The 20,658-nt window shown below is 44.5% G+C and overlaps 1 protein-coding gene across 9 annotated transcripts in view; it reads right to left on the reverse strand.

Moving 5' to 3' along the window:
• CADPS (calcium dependent secretion activator) overlaps positions 1–20,658 on the reverse strand; it is a 488,130-nt gene that overhangs the window by 49,130 nt on the left and 418,342 nt on the right. For all 9 annotated transcript variants that reach the window (XM_058288916.2, XM_058288912.2, XM_058288909.2 and 6 more), the window contains one exon: positions 20,177–20,260. In XM_058288916.2, the coding sequence (XP_058144899.1) occupies positions 20,177–20,260 (84 nt within the window). The remainder of the gene's footprint in view (positions 1–20,176; positions 20,261–20,658) is intronic.

Here is a 20,658-nt window from a genome sequence, read left to right on the forward strand (position 1 = left end):
ATAGTACCTACTTCAGTGGGTTGATACAATGCCTGGAACATTCAGTATTGGAATAATAGTGAGCAGGGAACAAATAGCAGCTAAGGGATCAAATCGTAAGCAAATCTGGGTGATTTGTTTCATTTTGACTTGGATCACTCATGCTCTTCTAGGTATAGGTAAGGCTGGGGGGCTCCAATTGGGGTCATAGAGGGTTTCCAATTTTACTGGAAACTTCAAAGACTGTGATGCACACAAAGCAGTTAGGATGTCTTTTCACATCTCAGGCAGGCTTCCTTTTACCATTTGGCTGAGACAGATATTGGGATCTACAAACCTCCACTCAACTTTCCACTCCCGGGAAAGTACCTATCAGAGTGTTTTTCCATACTGTTGTTTCCTCAAAACTACTTTTCAAAATATCAACTCCCAAGGGGCAGAGACAGAAGCTAATGACCAACCATTCCTGGGGTGGGGTGGATGGGGTAGAGCCAAGGATTTGCTCAAAAGTTATTTAGTAACAGAACTGGTTGACCTTGGGAAAAATCACTTCATGTCCCTAAGATTTCTCTAAATTTCTAGATTTCTGAAACAGCATGATCCTTCAATGGACTTGCAGGATTGGCAGCCAGATCAAGTGAGAAAACATATGAGAAAGAGCTTCGTAAACTCTAAGGACCCAAACATTCATTGATCAGTTATTGAGAGAGGAGCTCATTCAATCTTCTTGAATTATTGCCCATCTCCAAGATGATTCCCAAGGTTCTCCTGTATTAGGTTCTCTTAGAATCCTATACTTTTTCTTTTTGCAGCACTGACTGCCACTGCAACTCAGTGATTTTTTGTGCAATGTCTTTCTCCCCCAGGACGTCATGAGGGCAAAGGCTGTGCCTGTTTCATTCATGGCTGTCCCTAGAGACTCACCTGGTACCTGGCCTGGACAGGTCATTAGAAGGAAGGACTGAGAGAAAGCTAGTGACCAGTGCTAACTTTGAAACAGTTGAAAAATAGGAACGACCACATGGAGAAGACCCTGTATCTGTAAGTCTGAAAGCTGACTACCTACAGTGGCTGGCGGGTCTTGGCAAAGGCTGCTGGGCTCTTGGCCCTCAAAGGGATTTGAAGGAGGCTTTCCAGATTTTGCATGATTACCATCTCTGCTAAATTATTCCCAAACTCAAATCTTTCTTTTCCATTTCTGTTCCATACTTTGGTTCAGGCCCCAAGATGGCTTTCCTTCCTTTAAAATCTCCTCCATTTCTAATAGTATCTAATATTTGTACAGTGTCTTTTACTTTGCAAAGTACTCTCACAATTTCTTCTTTAAGCCACCCTGTGAAATGGGATTATTCATCACCATTTACAAAACCCCTGAGAACGTAAGGAATTTATTTGCTCATGGTCTCAGCCAGGAGGCAGACAAGCCAAGATGCACATTTGGGTCTCCTGAGCCTAAATTTCTCCTTTGACTCTCCTAATATTCTCGACTATGGTAGAGAAGCACAAAGAATTCAAGCATCAGTGGTCAAAGCAGGTGCTGGCAAAATAGTTCTCCTCAGCTGGAAATTGCCTTCTTTGCTCTACAGAGTTGACACCTGGCAGCTGGGAGGAGATTTGCTATGACTGAAACAATCAACCTTTGAACACGCCTACTGTCTATTTACCACTACCATACAGTTCCAATCTGGAGAATGATACCAGCCAAATTCCGTTCCGTTCAAGGCAGTTTGGGAAGATGAGGCAAGCTCTAGGTCATGAATGAAAACCATCCATTTTCCTATATGTCCCAGATTTCAGTTCATTAGGTTTATTTATCTGAAAACTGCTGACTTGCATTTAGTCTAACTGGTATTTCTCCCATCCCATAATAACAGAACAAAGAGCTCAAGGTAAATTGTGGTCCTATTGCTATTGAGACAGATGTTGAGTAGCGTTTTTGGTTCTTGTCATTGAACTTAAAAAGGATGTTGATGATGAGAATACAGGGAAACCTGGGATTGTAGTCCATAAACAAAGTGAAAGTGAGTGCTTCTTTCCTAGAAAAGGAAGGGCTAGTGGGAAAGGAAATAATAATCCTCATGTAGTTAAGGCGCTTCAATGTATAAGGATTGAACTTGATTGTGGTAGTTCCAGAGCATAGAATCAGGAAGAAATGACAAAATGATAGGGCCCTTAGAACTAGGTTCAAACAGTCATCGCAGTCCCACTAGGAACTGGCCGTCTCTGGCAGCAGAGACTCCTCCTCAGTAGAATAGTTCAAGCGGAGGCGATGCTATGCAGGGCAGTCTAGATGCAATCCCTTCCCTAGGTGAGAGGCGACTCTAAGACCACTTTCTGGTCTCTGATTCTAAGTAGGAAGTTGTCATCACTTCCATTTTCTCCAGATGACATGTTGTGATGTAGCAGAGGGATACAGAACTCTGGTCCCCAGAACGCTCTCTGGTGCAATGCCAGCAGTGCTTCTTTTAAACATCACATTTCTTTTAACCCTCCATAGGAATGCGTCTTTGTGCTGACTGTTCTCTAAGCAGAGAGGAATGACAGACCTCCAAACCCACCAGCTTAGGGATTATTGCCCAGGGTCAGAAATCCAAGCATGCACCAGATACTGTCTCTAGCCCTGTTGTTTATTTAAACAAGAGGCCTTAAAATTGACAAAAGACTGTTTTCCAAATATATATATATATAGAGATGCTGTTTTGATGAATGACACACAAATTCCTTTAAAAGCTCTATCTATTTTGCAATAGTTTTTTGTCTTTATATATATATATTTCCATTAGTGGTTGTCAAGAGTGTGTGTAATTTTTTTTTTTTAATTTTAAAAGAAATCTTATCATGAAGTGGTTAAGAGGATGGGTTCAGGATCGGCTGGGTCAGAAGTCCAGCTTTGCCCTTTTCTAGCTTGGTGACTGGTTACTTAACTTTTCAGAGCCTCCTCTGTAAATAGAGACAATAAAAAAGTTACACAGAGGGATACTGTGAGGATTGAGCAGGGGACTCCAGCTAAGTGTGTAGAGTACACGGTAAGGGTTTGCTCAATGCTAGTGCCTCTTATCATGATTACTGGAATACTGGTCTACTTGTGTAGACAAAGCAGGTACTCCTCATCCTGTGGCAACAATTTTGCTTCCCACCACTAGCCCACGGCAGTCTCTTACCATAAAAAAACATGTGGAATTTCCCCAGGTTTCCAGCAAGTCTCTGAGCTGATTCTCTACTCAATTCTGTGACAACCTATGCATGAGAACTCATCCCCAGAACACTAAGGCTGACTGCAAAGACCTCTGCCCCCTACCTTAGGATGTCCGAGCTGAGGAATGGGTGAGAGGGCAGCTTCCCAGGGCAGTGCCCTCTGTTACATTCAGTAATAATATCTACAGCTCTCTGGGACCAAGCCATCTGCCCTGGGGCATGAGAAACAAGGGCAAGGGAGAAGGGCTCACCTCTAAGCAGGGACTCAAATGCCCTCCAAGGACCGGAAAGAACTGGGAGTTCAGGTCGGTTTTCCCAGTCTCCCCGCTTTCCCACTCTCCCTTCTGGTGGGATAAAGAATAGGCCTTCTCTAGTTGTATCCCTGAGGCACCCCACCTCCACCCCCCAGGAGAGCCAGTTCTGGGAAAGAAGGGTAGGAAAGAAGACACAGATCAGGAGAAGCTGATGGAGATCAAGGATGAAGGAAGGAAGACAAGCTGTCAGTGAGCAACTTGTTCATGTTTTCTTACGACTGAAGCAAAGAACACTCACTCCATGCGAGGCACCGAATCAGGAGCTGTGGGCCGGAGGTGAGTTGCTCCATTGGTTTCCTGCCTCCTTTCTTGGATGATGCCAAAACGCGCAATCTCTCTAAATACTCAGTATTAGTCATGTCCATCCAACAACTGATTATAATAAGTGACATTTCCGGAGTGTTTACCACATGCCGGGGACTGAATGGGGAATATTGCATTTGTTAGTTTAATTCTCACAACAGCCCTTTGAGGAGTTCCTATTAATATTTCTACTTTACAGTTGAAGAAAGTAATGCTAAGAAAGATGACACAACTTGCTGCAAGCCCCATAGCTACTAAGTTACAGCTTTGGACCTCCCATCCCCTCAGCTGCCTACTATCCAGTGTAGAAGAGAACACAAACTATCAACGCGCTTTTATTGACCAGTAATATTTAAGACTTGTTTTGTATGTATATGGACACTACCTAAAATGGCTTCTTCAGGAAAAGTGTATGAGGGATTTGAATAATTATCTGCTCTGACTCGGTCAGGACAGAAGGTCCAAAATGGGCTCCTCTGGCCTGAATGTCCCAGCTAATTGCCTCAACCCTCCACCTGACTTAGCGTGTGTAGACGGGCTTAATGGTTTCTCTATTGAGCTCCTCCATTATTTTTCAGGTGCCCAAGGTAATCTTTTCATTGAACACTCACCATTCCGGGATTTTCACAATGCTGATGACTAAGGGATTTTCTTCAGCCCGGTCCTAATAAGGGGACCTGCGTTAATCATTGTGTGGCTTTGATAGGGAGCGCGGCAGGGGCTTAAACCACTTCTCTTGCTTCATTAGGGGAAAAAGCAACCCAGGTGCAGAGCACGAGGACCTCAGGGTTTGATACTATTAAATCAATGCACAGACAAAAAAAGTGGATTAGGCCCTTTTTGCAAACAGAAGTCTGGTGGCTAGGATTCAAAGATGGAAGAAACAGAAGTCTCAGCAGATACCACTGCATTAGTGACTGCCTGAGCTCTCCTTTCTCCCTATGGTCTCTTTAAAAAAAAAAAAAAGCCAACCAAGGAAATGATTTATTCTCTGCACGAGCTGACTCTACCTCTGCCTGTTTGACTTCACAAGAGCTCTAGGTGGATTTCTCTGAATTTTCCTAGAAACTGCTGGCCACAAAATCATTTGAAGGGGCTAGCAAGATTTACTGCCATGTAAGGCCTTTGAAATTTCTGCCTCAAGAATCATGAGGTTATTTTATTCCTTTCTCACTTCCCTAACCCAGGGGATCTTAAAAGATCTGATTTTTCTTTTCTTTTCTTTTTTTATAGTCAAGGGAGTTCAGTGGAAGGACTGTATGTTAAAACATTACCCAGTGCCACCAATAAAATAAGACAATTTTATTTCTTATTAGTTCAATTTTATCATGCATCACCATTTTCTTGACTAGAAGGTAGGCTCTGTGAGGATTTGGAACTTCTCGTTCTTCTCAGTGTCTACATTGTCTGCTATTATGGGTACTCAATACAAATTTGTTGAATGAACTTTAGAGTGTGGTATTCTTTATTCAGTACCCCAGTCCCTGAAGTGGAGTAGAAGTTGCTAGGACTTTCCTGAAGTTGGTTTTAGAGCTATAACGCTCTTAAAGAGAGATTAAGAGAAGTGAAACCAGGTACAATCAACTCAAACTTTTTACAAGAAAGAAAAAAGACAAGACAAGAAAAGAAAAGAACTGGTTTCAGTTGCCTGTGCAAGGGTTTAAAGCATCTCTTGCTCCCATACACAAGAGGCAGTGTAGCGAAGAGGGTAAAAGCTTGGGGATCTGGCTCACTTCAGGTTCTATCACCCATAATCTTTAGGTATTTAACCTCTCTGAACAGCAGTTCCTTCTCTGAAAATGGGAAAGGTGGTAACAACATCTCTTCGTACAGAGGTTATATGAATTAGTAATAATAAGAGACAGATTTCTGAAGTGTCTACTATGTACAGGACACTAGTCTAGACATTTTACTTGTATTAATTCAATTAATGCATGAAAAGGATTAAATGAGTTAATATATGGAAAGGCCTTTGTACAGGACTTGGCACAGAGTATGTGTACAAGAAATGTTATCCATTACTTATACACTTCCCTTTCCTTGCACCCCAAAGGGGCTGATTTGATTGGCGAGGTTGCCAAGCACTAGTTGGGTAATGTTTGCTTGTGGGTGAGGACATTAAACCTTAAACATCCTCTTGCTTGGAGGTAGCACTCTTATTTCATGGTTAGAACGCTTCAGGTGAGACCAGGTTACTTCTCCTGCTTTAAGAGGCTGGGCACCTTGCTTCTTCTCTTCTTTCCTGGCCATGTTCAGGTTGCAGTCTAGACCCACTCTTTGAATTCTATTTCTCCTTGGCTCCTCAGGCCTGATCTGTTAGAAAGAGATCCCTGGAGACAGGCATGGCTCCTGAGAGTTTTCTGAATTGGAATGTGGAGGCTAAGCCCACTTTGCAGTGTGCTTGGTAGCTATCAACTACTTTGCTCCCTGTTAGTGCATGCTGCTCTCTCTATTCCCACCTCCCTTGACACTGGACCAGTTCTGAGCCTAGCGTTAAGGAAGATGGGCAGCTTCTGCATCCTCGCTCTTGACAGCCAGCTGTCATGTGAGTGCAACTACCCTGGGACCACCATGCGGTGAGAAGCCCACCAGCAGTGTCTCCTCCAGAAGGTTCTTGGGAGGTTTAAAATAGTTGGCATCATGGGAAATAGTCAGTATAGTGCCTGCTATGTAGGAAGAGCACAATAAAAAAGAGCTGATAGAACTGTTAGTGTTTAATTCATTCTTGGTTAGCCAGGAGTTGACTGCACTGAGTATTTTCCCATCATTTGATAGACTAGCACAAGGGTAGGCAAACTATGGCCCAGGGGCCAAACCCAGCCGGTGGCTGTTATTGTTCAGCGTACCATCTGAGAGTGGTTTTTACATTTTCAAGTGATTGGAAAAAATCGAAAGAAGAATAATAGTTCCTGACACATGAAAAGTTTGTGAAATTGACATTTCAGTGTCCATAAAATTTTATTGGGACACAGTCATGCCCACTCATTTACATATTGTCTCTGGTTGCTTTTGCTCTACCATGGCAAAGTTGTGATAGAATTTGTAGGGTCTGAAAAGCCAAAAGTATTTACTCTCTGGTCCTTTACAAAAGAAGTTCACTGACCTCTGGACTAGAACACTACTTAAGTGGGGGACAGTGGGGAGGAGGGGAATGAATCAGAAAATGTCAATTTCCACTCTTAATTTGACCAGTAACTAGTCAATTTGGTCCAGACTACTTGCCTAACATGTTGGTCTCATGTTCTCATGTATTATAATTGAGTCCTTCCAGATTTAAAGAAATGCCTGTGACTCTTGGATGGTGTACAAGGCAGGTTCTAGCAACAAATGTGGGGAAGGAAACACTTCCCACACCTTGCAAAGATTATAAATACTCTAGTCATCAAACAAAAGGCTATTAATATTCTAGAATTTATCAGAGCTCTGGAGAATGAGGTCCCAGGAAAAAACTATAGTAACAGGAAAGGAAAAAAAAAAAAAGAATTAAATAAAGACCATTCACACAGGTAGCAGACAGTGTGGCATAGCATGGCCCAGTAAGCAGACTTGGCAAAGAGATGAAAGGATAACAAATAGGCAGCATGTGTTGAGCATTTACCCTGTGCCAGGCACTATTTTGGGTGCTGCTCATGAATTACCTCATGTAATCTTCCATGCATCCCATACCAGCAATCCCAGTCGCCTCAGCTGTACCTTGTTGGGCTATTGACAAAGCTGATGCACAGAAAGGGCATGGTGAAGGGCCACGGCTGGCCTTAGTATATGCTAGCTGCAATTTTATTGCTGTTAGTATGGCAAGGCCAGAGGAACAACTTTTCAGAGACAGGGCAGCAAGCTTCTCTGCTAATTTGCCCTGAGTCCCTGCACCTACCCATTGCCCTCTGCAGTCTCCAGTTTTCATGCTCTCTTTCGTGGGTAGAAATGGAATGGGTGGGCCAAGTGACATAGCCACAGCAATAAGCAAGCCCTGCTCAGGCCAGGAACGTGGGAGAAGCTGGGACCACATCAGTGGCCAGACCAGAAGTATCTGAAAAGGGATTTGGGGATTTCTAATTGGGATCAGATGCAGCACAGGGGAATGGTGAAGACCATCGACTCCGAAGTTGGATTGCATGGGGCAACACTTGAGCTCGACCACGTAGTAGGCAGGTTATCTGTCCTCTCTGTGCCTCGCTGTGCTCATCTATAAAATGGGGACAATAGTACTCCTCACAGGGTTGTTGAGTTAATAGCTGGGTTCATAGAAGAGTGCTAGAAGCAGAGAAAGAACTATGCAAATATTGACTATTGTAATTTTTGCTGAAAATCAAGGTTTTTCTAGAAAACTGGACTTGCACATTAAGCTGGCCTAGACCTGCACTGCCCACCAGCCACATGTGGCTGTTTAAATTTAAATTAATTAAAATGAAATACAATTAAAAATTCAATTTCTTTGGTACACTAGTCACATTTCAAGTGCTCAAGAGTCACATGCATCTATTGGCTACTGTTTTGGACAGTTCAGATAGAGAAAAATTCCATCAGTGCAGAAAGTTCTATTGGACAGTGTTGGTCTAGATTCAAGACATTCATAAATAGAGGTTATTACATTTTTAAATGATAACAATGAAGGGGTGTGCCATTCAGTTCCCAGGCTAGAAGATGAGGTAATTGGAGGTGGGAGCAGGGGAAAGCCTTTTAGGGTATAGGTGTTAAAAGTTGCATCTTGTGGGTGAAATAAAAAATAAAAGTGGATGGGCCTTATTTAAAGTTATAGAGGGAGGAACAACGATGCTGATAAAAGTTATATCAGGAGGAAAGAGGAGGAGAAGTGGGAGATGGTGAAGTGAGCTAAAGCTCTAGGACAGAAGGGGATCAAATAAATAATCTCTAAGATTGACAGATCAAGAAATAGCAATCTAAGAATGGTACTTACAACTATGGCGGTAAAAATAAAATCATTTAAAGGATCCCTTTGGGGCAAAGGATTGAAGGTGAAAAGGGGTAGGATAGAAAACTGTTGCCTTTTTTGGGTAACCATGAATGTTTCTGTATTATTTCATTTTTAACCATGTACTTATATGACTTTCACAAAAAATTATTGAAAAAAGAACAAGACAAGAGAGAAAATTTTCAACGTTCTAATGGAAAAAGGCCCTTTGCAGGAAGAATTTATCTTCCCCAGGGTGAATTTTTTTGAGGTCTTGGGTTGTCTAAAATCATGGTTCTGAGATGTGTCTTCTACAAAGGCAAAAGAAAAACCTAACAAACCTTTCCCCCTCCCCAATACATAATCAGATGCTCTAAGTGCATCTTGGGAAGATGAATACATTGTAAGTGCCAACTGAGGGACTGACTGCTTGGGCGAGACAGAATGTGCGAGTGGGAGGATGTACTGGGACTGTGTGTGCGGGTGAGCAGTTGAGCAAACCTCAGTGGCTCCTGCTTGGGGCCAAGTGACAATGACAGTGAAAGCCCCTTCCAGCACTTTCTGAGGACTGGAGGAAAACACAACCTTCGAAGTACATGTGGGACCATAGCTAGCATGATGGATTCCAAGAGCTCTGCCCCCATGGGTTGAAATGTCTGTTGCTTACCCTAGAACAACGATGTGCCCTGCCAGCTGTGAGGCGCTCTCCCCATGTAAGCACCCGGAATGCCAAACAGAAGCACATACATCGTGATGCCTTCACCCCTCACTTTTCTTCTTCTGGAGGGCAAGAGCTTCTAAGTGCTGTTTTTTGCAGTTGTGGGAACCTGACATTAAAAATTTCTCATGTAGCTCACCAGATTGCTCAGAAAAATGATCACTGGCTTTCAAACTTTGAATAAGGTTTGAAAGAAAACTACAGACAGAATGTTTTGAAATAAGGTTACCCTACGTTGCCGATAAATGGAACCCATGTTAAAATATTTTTTTTCATATATTAGAAAAAAGAATTTTGGATTCTAAGTCTGAACTCTCACTCCTGCTCTCTCATTGACTGCCTGAGTGATCTTGGGAAAAACAATGATTTAGCTTTCTTTTAGATGACATAGAAATGCTTAATATTTGATTTAAAGTAATATGCATAAATACGGATGCATTTACCAATGATGGGGCACTGAATTTAATTAATTCTTATCTAATTCTTATAAGAACTTACTTCCCAGTTTGCAAATAAGGAAATCGTGGCCAGAGAGGTTAAGCTGCTTTCTGCAGGGCACACAGCTAAGAAGTGGTAGAGCTGGGATTTGAACCCAAGTGGGTCTGACATCAAAGCATTCCCTCCTACAGAAAGCTGCCCCCTATAATGTCCTACCATTTTCACAAGAGAATTTACCCAAATGATGGTAAAAACCAGACAATGACTGTGGAAGTGCTTTGAAAAGCAAAACGTGGCAGATCCTGATAATATTCACTTATTACCACAGACAAGACATCACATATATGTAACATTTATCTATGTAACCATCACGATATTCCCAAAATGACACCTGAGAAGCACTGTAGAACTTCGGAGGGGACAATGAGAAAGTGGGAGAAAGCCCAGGCTTTCCTGAAAAGCTTCCTTAGACAAGAACACAAAAAACCCAAGTTGTAGAGATGCTGGTGGATTGCACGGCTTCTGTGCATGTTCATAAATATTGAGTGTGAGTCAACGATTATCATAGTAATGAGGGTAATAATGCCTCCTACAGCCCGACCCGCCACACTACTCAAACTCCCTACCTTTCATTAAACAAAGAGCTTCTGGCACTGCTGGGGAGTTGGGCAGAAGGCAGGGAAATGATCTCTATTAAGCAAAAGCATTCTGTTCCATGCGACGATTAGGAGCTGCAGCCTCATTAAAGATGAGAATTGTTCGCATCTCCTGTTGCTCAGGGTACTGTGCTCTGAGACTGGGTCCAGGAAGTGTATGTTCTCATCTCTCTCCCTCCCACCCCCCGGGGCTTCCGAACAGATGCCAGATTGAAGTAGACCTGTTTTTCCTTCCAGTTCTCCTCATTTCTGTCCCAACCCTTCATTCCCAGCTAGGATTTCTGCAAGGCTCAAGGTTTCCTTCAAGCCCACCCTCTCAGTGCTGCTAAGACTTAACAATGGTTGCGGGCATGCTGTTTGCTTGGCAGGAGGCTAAGCAATTTATAACCACTTAGTTCTCACAATGGTGGGCACGATGATTATCTTCACTCACAGATGAGGAAACTGAGGTTCGGGGAGGTTAAACAACTTCCCGGAAGACCCACAGCTCGTGGCAAGCTGGAGCTGGGGTTTAAACAGGGGTCCACTCCCTTCCCGAGCTTGCTCTCTTAACAGCATGCTATGTTGTCTTGCCATTTGGTCTGTTCAAACGACATGCTCTCATTCTAGGAGAAACTCAGATGGGCAAATTGGAAAATTAAAATTTTGTAAAATCTCCAAGCACAGGGAAGAAGGCTTATTTTTGCTTGATTACAAGTGGGGGCCTCTGCCCACCTCTGGAATTTTTTGGGTTTGCTTTGCCTTTTACACATCTCTCTATACTCTGATGCTCAACAGAATGCAAACTCTAAGAGGGCAATGGCTGGGTCCTACTTATGTACCTGGCGTCCGCATGGCATTGGTGCTGATGTTTCAGTCTGAAGGCCTCATCAGTTGCCCCTGAGGCCCTCCCCTTTTCTCCCAGGCCACCTCAGCCTGGACTAGAGGGTATAGCTTGTTTCTATCATCGTGGCCAATGACAACTCGTCTATCAAGCTATCTCAGGCCGGCTATGCTGAGAAGGTGGAGGGTTGTTTTTTTTTTCTCATCTCAGGGAAAGAGTGGGGAAAACAAACAATGGGGTGGGTTAGGAAGTCTGGGGTCTATGGCTAAACTGGCTCTGCAAGTGATTTTCCTTCTCTGGCCTGGGTTTGCACAATTGCAAAATGGGGTGGCTAGAATGTATCAGAACTTTCCCAATAACTTCCAGCACCAATACCACCATCCTAATTTTGGCTACAGCCTATGTGCCATCTGTACTATATAGACTCAGTATTCTTTAAATTGGCTCACTTTTTAAAATACTTAAGTTAAATTTTAACAGGAAATTTTTTATCACCACTACCCTAGATGGAAAACCAATATCATTCTCAATAAAGAGAAGGTAAAGGTGAAAATAAATACAATGTAAACAAAATAAAATTATTAAATTCTAGGTAGACGCGGTTGACTGATGGAGGTGCCGAGTCTAAGGTCTGCTCACGCACGTGTTCTCTGTTTCCCATGAAGATTTGACCTTTTTAGAGAAGTGTGAAGGACAGATGAGCTCTGAATGGAAACCTTACCCTTGATATCACAAAGGTAAGGATGAAAAGAGAATTGGAGAGGGAATAACCCTCTCACATGTTGTTTCATGGTATTTAATGCTGAGTCTGGGTAGCATCTAACATTGTCTCAGGTATCATGGACATATCACACGCCTGGGAAACACTCAGTGGGTATGCCGATAAACCAACTCCACCGCTCCCGCCCCCGTAAAAGAAGCCCTGTTTGGTAGCACTGTGAGCTGAGAGAAATACAGAGAACTGGCCCTGATGTGCAGGGAGATGCTGAGCAGCTCTAGAACACTACTGAAAAAAATGGACTAGAAAATCTCAAAGTTTCTTTCTATATAGGCACTCTAGATAGAGACTTCAAGTTAAAAGAGATACTCTTTTTTAAATCTTTGTATCACTACAACTCCTAGCTTAGTAATTTAAATACAGTAGACAAAACATGGTACTAAATGAGTCACTGATTCTAATACTTAAGACTTAATGATACAACCACAGTAATCACCACAATAATAATAATAATATTTAATAAGTATTGAATGCTTACCCTGCACCAGGTACATAACCTTTTCTCATTTAATTCTCAAAACACTACATAAGGTAGGTATTAATATTATTATTCCCATTTTACAGGTCAGTAAATCAAGGTCAGAGGTTAATAAATCTGTCCAAGATCGCACTCTGGTAAGGAGCAGAACTGAGATAAATAAGCAACCTCGGGCACAGTGAATCAAACCCAAATATGCTTGTGAAGTTGATTATTAGATTCCAGTTATGCAAATAGTCTGGCTAATACAGAGGCAGTCTAGAAACCATATATGAACGGAAAATCCCTGAGGAATTAAAACACACTACTAAAAACACATGATATATAATGGAAGTATCTTTGATGAGTTAATTGTTTGAATATAAGAGTGTGTTGAAATAGAAGTTATAAGGGATTGCGATTCCCGTTGTCGGTAAATGATAGCCTGGGTTGTTTACAGGAGAAATGGTTATTGTGCTAAGTACTGAACGGGTGGGAAAATGCTTAGTTAAAAAGCAGTGCCATTTATACCTTTGGACAATTTAAAGTTAAGATGATGATAAGGCAAAGAGTGGCTCTTCTGAGTCCCTTACTCCATGCCAGGTGTGAGGCAAAGCCACTGCTCCCTTTCTCTCGAGTCATCCCAATGGCTCTCTGAAGTAGGCACCTGCACCCCCACTCTATGGATGGAGAAACTCGGGCTCTGAAATGATCTGTTAGGTCAGGCTTCACAATCACAGCTCCCCGTCTAACTTTCTGGTGATAAGCTTCCTCCCGCATGTGGTTTGGAGGCCAGGGCAGAATACATAAATCCAACTTCTAATTTCAGAACAATGATTTCCTGTTTGAAACTAAGCACATATTATTAGGGCTCTCTTTCGTAGCTGGCATTTCTGTGACTCAGTTGCTCAGCATCTCACAGTCTGAAGTAAACAGTGTCTGTGTTACGTTTGGTGTAAATAATGTTTATCTAACTAAAGAATATTAAGGGAAATGGTTTAACTTTAGATGCCTACTTTTTCTTCCGAAAAGCTTCTGTAGGGTCTGTGTTTGGCTGCAGGTATGTTAATCGTCAACTGAATTTTCAAGGCATGGCCTGGAAATGAGCATGTCCTACTAGTGACAAAATCATCTGTCACAGACCCCAAAGTGTGTGCCAAATGCTGAAACATTGGGGAACAGCGGATGAAAGATGTTCGTAGAAGACATGGCAGATCAGTGCTTCTTATTCTTTAACTTTTTAGGGCACTGTATTTTTGCTGGTCTGTGAGAAAACAATACATTAGAAGCAGTACGTCTTTCCTTCTGATGGGGGCTCAAAGTGGCAAAAGAAGACCACAAACCTGGCACCTCGAAACTGTGAGCTGACCTCTCTCAACATCTCCAGCCTAATCAATTTTGACAATGTCTGCTTAAAACCCTTGAATTCCATAATGTGGACAAGTGCTGCCACGATCAGGCCCATGCATGGCTCTTTAACCATCCCTGCCATCTCCCTCCTTCTTCATAATGAGCTGCTCTCTGTTCCCAGGCTGTACCAGTCCCTCCCATTCCCCTTCAGGTCTTTGCTCTTCGGAACATGCTTTCTCTTCTCCTTTGCTCATCAAAATTCTACTTATCCTTTAGGTCTCAGCTCAGACACCATTTCCTGCAAGTCCTCCCTCATGAGGTTGGGTCCTTTTGCTCTATGGTCCCTCTGTACCAACTACTTGTCCCTCTGAATAGTCCCCGCACTTGGAAATTATCTCTTTAGGATACATCTCCCTCCTGTGCACGCCCTTGCTATGCAGGCTAAAGCCATGGTTCATCTCATTCACTGCTCAGCTTCCAGAGCCTAGCACACAGTAGGTACTCAATAAACATGCATTGAATGAAAGACTAACACAAAACCGAGGACTATCTGGAAAGTGCAAGGGAAGTAGGTAACTTTGAAAATCAACTGTTTCACTGTCATTGGAAAATTGACCAGTGGGAAAATTATTTACAAAATGTTTTTGCTGGTAAGATGTAAAAAATAGATGACACTTGTCCCCTTAAGAAGATGTTGGTTAGTGGATGGTCTCTGGAAGAGTTACTAATTGCCTTTATTTATGGCTCTCTCTACATTTGTGGGAATGATATTCTGGCAATAACAAAGGAGTAAATCTAAGGCAGGAGACTTAGTAGCTGGGTGACTTTGGACAAGTTACTCAACTTCATCTGTAAAATGGGGATAATAATAAAATCTATTGCGTAGGCTGATTGTGAGGATCCAATGACAAAATGCATGCATAGGGCCTGGCACAAGGTATGTGTTCAATAAATGCCAGCTCTCACTACCACGGGGAGTGCTCCTGTACGAGGCAGGCATCTCCACTTGGAGAGAGGGAAGCCGAAGGACTCGAACCACGAGAATACAGCCTGTGATGATTTGTTGACGTTGCCCTCTGGAAGGAAAGACCAAGACCTCTGCCTGCCCCCGCCCCCCACCAACCCTCACTCTGAAAAACCGCCTCTCCCACGGCGGCATTCCCCAGAGTCAAAGCAAAAATGAAACACCGTCAGGGAAAACGCTAATAAACTCTCCCACCTCTACCATTCGAACTGCCTCCTGACTAACATGTTCCGCGGACAGAAGTACATCCCCTCGACGCAGTTCTAGCTTCTGACCCAGGTGGCCGTCGTGCCCTGCGACGTGCATCGAGCGCTCCGGACAGAAGCCGCCGACGCTGCTGCTTTACACCGAGGGCAGCCCTTGCCAGGGATGCCGGTGGCAGCAGGTCTCCTGTGCTTCTCAGTGGCGCAGACAGTTAAAATAGCGGCAAAAGGGGGGAAAGGGTGAATGACAGTAAGCTGCGACGTATGAGATTGGAAAAACAGTAGGTTTCCGGCCCCTGACAGCCCTAACATGGGTTTCTCCTCCCTGTCTCAAGTGGCTTCCGGGTTGGGGAGCCATCTCGACTGGATTTCAATTCTCCGGCCGCGGAGGCCTTGGTTTAATTGTTCCAGCTGCTTGGGGTGGGGACTGGGCTCCTCCTACCTCTTCCCGCCTCCTCTGAGGCTCCAGCGTTTAGCCCGGGACGACCCAGGTCACGCTGGGGAGCTCAACCTCTCTGAGCCTTGGATGCCTCCTCTCTAGAGCATTGTTGGAATGGGACTGCTCCAAGGAGTCACCAAGAAAAATAGATTCAGAGCGCTTACCCCCCAGCTTGGCACTTTCAAGAGCTCGGGGAATAGGAGCTAGGGCTCTTGCTGCTATTCGTCTACGATAAACTTCATGTTTTTCTTTTAACTTTTATTTATTTATTGTCTTTATCATTTTTTTAATGTTACAATAAAAAAATATGAGGTCCCCATGTACCCCCCACCCCCTCAGCCCACTCCTCCCATAACCACAACCTCCTCCATCATCATGGGACTTTCACTGCACTTGGTGAATACATCTCTGAGCACTGCTGCACCACATGGTCAATGATCCACATCATAGCCCACACTCTCCCCCAGTCCACCCAGTGGGCCATGGGAGGACATACAATGTCCAGTAACTGTCCCCTCAGCACCACCCAGGACCACTCCAAGTCCTGAAAATGCCCCCACATCACATCTCTTCTTCCCACTCCCCACCCTCAGCAGCTTCATTTTACAGTGAAGGAAATGTGGGGTGCCATCCTTTGCTCCACGTCTCACAGGGCCTCGAGGAGGGGCAGAGCGGCGGTCCCATCCCAGTCTCCCCTCTCCGGGCTGCCCTTCCTGCTGCGTCCCCCTGACTCTCCGGGCATGTTGAGCTCGGCTGAGCTCTTGATACGACACAGTCTGGGGTCTTCCACCTTTGCCCCCTATAATCGACCTTCCATCTCCCTCCCCCTAAGTCCTGTTCGTGTTAGCTCTGACATTTTATGAAAAAATAAAAAGCCTTCCTGCTTTCCTGCCTCCGAGTGGGGTTGTAGTTGCTGTTTTTTCCAGAAGATTCCCCCTCCCTTTTACCCACAGCTGCTCCTTCGAATTTCAGCCCACCTGTCTCCACAGAGAGAACGTCCCTGCTCACCCTAACTGAAGCAAGGCTGCCCTCCACTTTCTCTCTCCAGTTTACATCCTGCAGGGCACTTCCTCTGATCTAGAGATTTCTTTCCTTTTACTACGTGCAGGTCCCACAAGGCACGTGTTTTTCTGGCTCGTGGCTGTGTCCCCAGCACCTGGCACAACCCAGGGGCTCAGTCTGCACCTGTTGGATGACTGCTTGAATGTGTGGTTTCCACACCCAGCAGCCCTTAACACCTGGAGAGGACCGGGGAGAGGATTTTCACCTGCTGGGAGAGAAACCTGGGCACCTGCTTGTCCCCTTTTCTGGTCTCCTAAAAGAACAGCGAGAGGCTACTCACAAGTCAGGGGCCCTCCCAAGCACACAGCCCCCACAAAAGCACATCTTGCACTCAGAGGGAATGGGTGGATAGTTGCTCATTGCTTCTTCCAAGGGGGCTGATCGTCCGAAAGTTCAAAAGGCGCCTGCCTCCACAAATCCCAGGCTGCTACTGCTGCTGAGGCTGGGGAGGCAGCAGAGGAGGGGCACACTTGGGTGCTTCTTGGGCTGGCACGAAGAAGCCACATCTCATCCTCCCTCCTCCCCCAACTCTTCTCCAAGAGAGGAAGCAATGCAGATGGAGACGAGAAATAAATATTCCTGCCTGCTCCGTGCCACTGCAGACGCTTTCCAAAATGTCTGGCTTGGACCATGAAATCAAGCCCACCCAGGAAAGGAGGTGCTCAGCGGGAGGAAGAAGGGGGAAAGGGTGGCATATTTGTCGGTACTTGTCAGCTTTCTGGGGGGCAGAGCACATGGCTCAGGCTTGGCAGCCCTGCCGAGGTGGGGATGTGGTAAGTGCACAGTAATACTTGAAGAATTGAATCAGAGATGGAGCGGAGCTAAAGAAATCGTGCCAGCGTTTCGGCACCATCCCGACACTGGTGTCCAGAGTCCCAGGTCTCACCGCTGCCTTGCTCATCGTTCACTGCCAGGCTCTTTCCACTACACCTGTCACCTCCGCTCAGACCCGTCACCTCCACTCCACTCCGGAGTGATTAACACAACTGGGCTGCGGGAAGCCTTCAAAGGCCCTGGGAAATTTGGGCAGCAGCTCAGAATCGATGTGCGGAGAGATGCCTGCCACCTCTCGGCACAGCTCGCGTTCCCCAGCACTGGAGATGAGAACACGGGCTGCAAATGATAAGTGGGTGCTTTCAGTCTCTGGGTGGTCCAGGGCGTGGGCGAAGCGTCACTGAGGAAGGGAAGTTGCAGGCCCAACGACAGGCACCCAAGTGTCCTGCAGTTACGGTGCCTTCACTAGGCATGATGTCAGCCTGCAAAATGTCTCAGCAAAGGGGGGTGAGAGGGTGGGAATCGTGGCTTGAGAACTCCTGCCTGGAAAAGAATACTCTGGGCCTTCTTTGTTGCTAACCCTCCTGTGGGGAATCTCCCTGCTACCATTTCTTGTTAGTGCTGCCACTGGACTGCCCATCACGTGGTGCTCTTGGTAGGTCAGGAATTAGGCTGGGGCCCTTGGTGGATTGAATTCTGCTCACTAAAAAGCAGAGGGGCTTTCCTGGTTTTTGCTGGTTCAGGTTCCTTGCGGTGAAAACAGTTGCTTCAAACAAAGACTCAGCAGTATATTTTGTGGGTGTCAGGGGGACATTTTGAAGAAATTTCGTATTTAGTTCTACCCTTTCACACTGTTTCTACAACTTCACGCAAGAATGAAAGACTGTCTAATATTTCCTACTCAGGTGCCCCTCATCCTTTTTTTAGGAACCTTCCCCACCCGTTTGCCCATCTGCCTCTTGGTGCCAGGCCATTGCCAGCTAAAGCCCATTCTCTCCAGGATGCTGTTCAGTGGTGGGGGAAGCTGGCAGGACACCTGGTTTCCTGTGCCTTCTCTGTCCATTGCTGTGCAAACTTAAACGAATTAGTCCTCCTCTCTGGGTCTCAGCTTCTTTGTCAAAGGAGTGGGTTGGATAGGTTTCCTTTTGGTGAAGGCACATTATGGGTGAAATTGGATAGAATTCTTATTGTCAACACTTTCTTCCCACCCCACCTTTGTTAATAAACTCATGGGACGAGGGCCATCTCACACTTTTGGGACTGAGTTTGTCCTTGTACCTGGGAAGGTCAGAGCTGAAACATCAGAACAAACTAGGCATGTAGATATGTGGCTCCTACCTGGAAATTGTTTTAAATGCTTTCTGTCTGCATTTCCTTTAATTCCCAGGAAACTAATATAGGGGGTGGGGAGAGACCAAAGTGGGGTATATTTGGAAAGAAGTTGTGTGTGTGTCTGTTTGCACCTTATAATAATCATACCTCTTTTTAATAATAGCTGCCATTTACTGGGGCCTAGCACTGTGCTAACCTCTTTAACTTAAATTACTATCTTCACAAGAGCTCTGTATGGAAGACATGACATGCATTCCCTTACAGACGAGAAAACAGGCTCAGAGAAGAGGAGACACTTGCTCAAGATCACACAGCCGATTAATATCAGTAACAGGATTTAAACCTTGTGCTGCTGGATTGCCTCGTCTTGGCATTCAATACCCGTCTGGGAGACTTCTGCTACAAAAAGGCTATTTTAAAGACCCACAGACAGAGAGGCCTAAATTAATTGCCTTTCCCCTGGCATTTTCAGAAACTCCTGGCCTTAAGAGCTTGCAAGAGCTCCGCTGTCTGAAATAGCAAGAAAGCATGCAGCGCCACTACCCACCGGCACCGGAAGGAGTGAGATAACCATGCCCTTTGAGCACCCAGTTCACAGAGACCCTCTCCATCGATCACTTATGCAGAGAAAATACGGCTAACTTCCGTCTGCCTCTAACTCACCTCTATGCCTTGTCCTGGTCTGGCACAGAATCCCGAGCCTCTCAGTATTTGCAAAGGACCCTGAGATAACAGCCTCACACATGCCCCCCAAGGCCAGGTCCATAAGTGAAGGAGTGAAACAGCCAGGAGGGGGCAACAGCAAACCTACAAACACGTGGCCGGCTCTGGCAACAGCGTGATCCCACCCTGCTAACTGTTGCTAGGCAGACACACGGGCCGGTGCTGCCAGGTCGTCTACTTTGGAAAGTCCTGAAATCGGGCCTTTTCTCTGAAAGCTCCTGATTTTTAAACATGTGCAGCTCGTACAGTGAAGAAAAATGTATCTGATGTAGTGAGGACCAACTAAAAGATCCTTGCAAGTTCTATCTGACTTACAGGCCTCCGTCTGCAACCTCTAAAATTAGTTTTCCTCATTTACAGATGAGGAAATCGTGGCCCAGAAACATTAAGCGATTTCCTGAGACGGCAAAGGGGTGCTCAGAGAGCTACATAGAGATGTGTGCATGTGTGCATACAACTGCATAACACACAGACTACACTCACAAAGGAAATAGAAATGATTTTGGATTACCTGCTGCTCTGAAATCCTGCTAATTCTTCTAGCGTTACTATTATACATGGGTAGTTTAATGCAATTAAAATACACACACACACAAAAGTAAGAGAAAATGACACAACACCCCTTTCCTAAATGAAAAAAAAAAAAGAAAGCAAAATACCAAAAACAATAACCAGGCAACAAAGATGCTCTTTACTTACGGTAAACGACAGAAAAGAAGAAAACAAAGTCCCTTCGTCATATCTGGATAATTTTGCCAGAACTCCTTCCAAGATAGTAACAAACTAGAAAAACAGTAAAATGAAAAAGAAAATATTATTCCAAACTATAGTTCTTCAGCATAAAGAGCACCATTTCCCCACCACACAGACAGGGACTGAGCCACCCGCACATTTTGCCTTCTATTATTTGATTCCAGCCTTCAGGGAAAGGAAGAGATTGCTTTTACACAGGAATATTTGACTTATTCGGCTTTCTCTTCATTATTATGTGATTGCAAATACAGAGTGTTACAGAAATGCAAAGTGACAAAATATTATTGAATTGCATATAGCATGCGATAATATTAAATGCACTTTTCAAAATCCAAAACTGCGCAAAGCAGTTTTTATGTTACATATTAGCACTACATTTAATCTGATCTATTTTTATTTGTATTTTATCAGTAATTTGGGGGAAACAG

The sequence above is a fragment of the Dasypus novemcinctus genome, chromosome 26 (assembly GCF_030445035.2).
Source record: "Dasypus novemcinctus isolate mDasNov1 chromosome 26, mDasNov1.1.hap2, whole genome shotgun sequence".
Taxonomy (NCBI): Eukaryota; Metazoa; Chordata; class Mammalia; order Cingulata; family Dasypodidae; genus Dasypus; species Dasypus novemcinctus.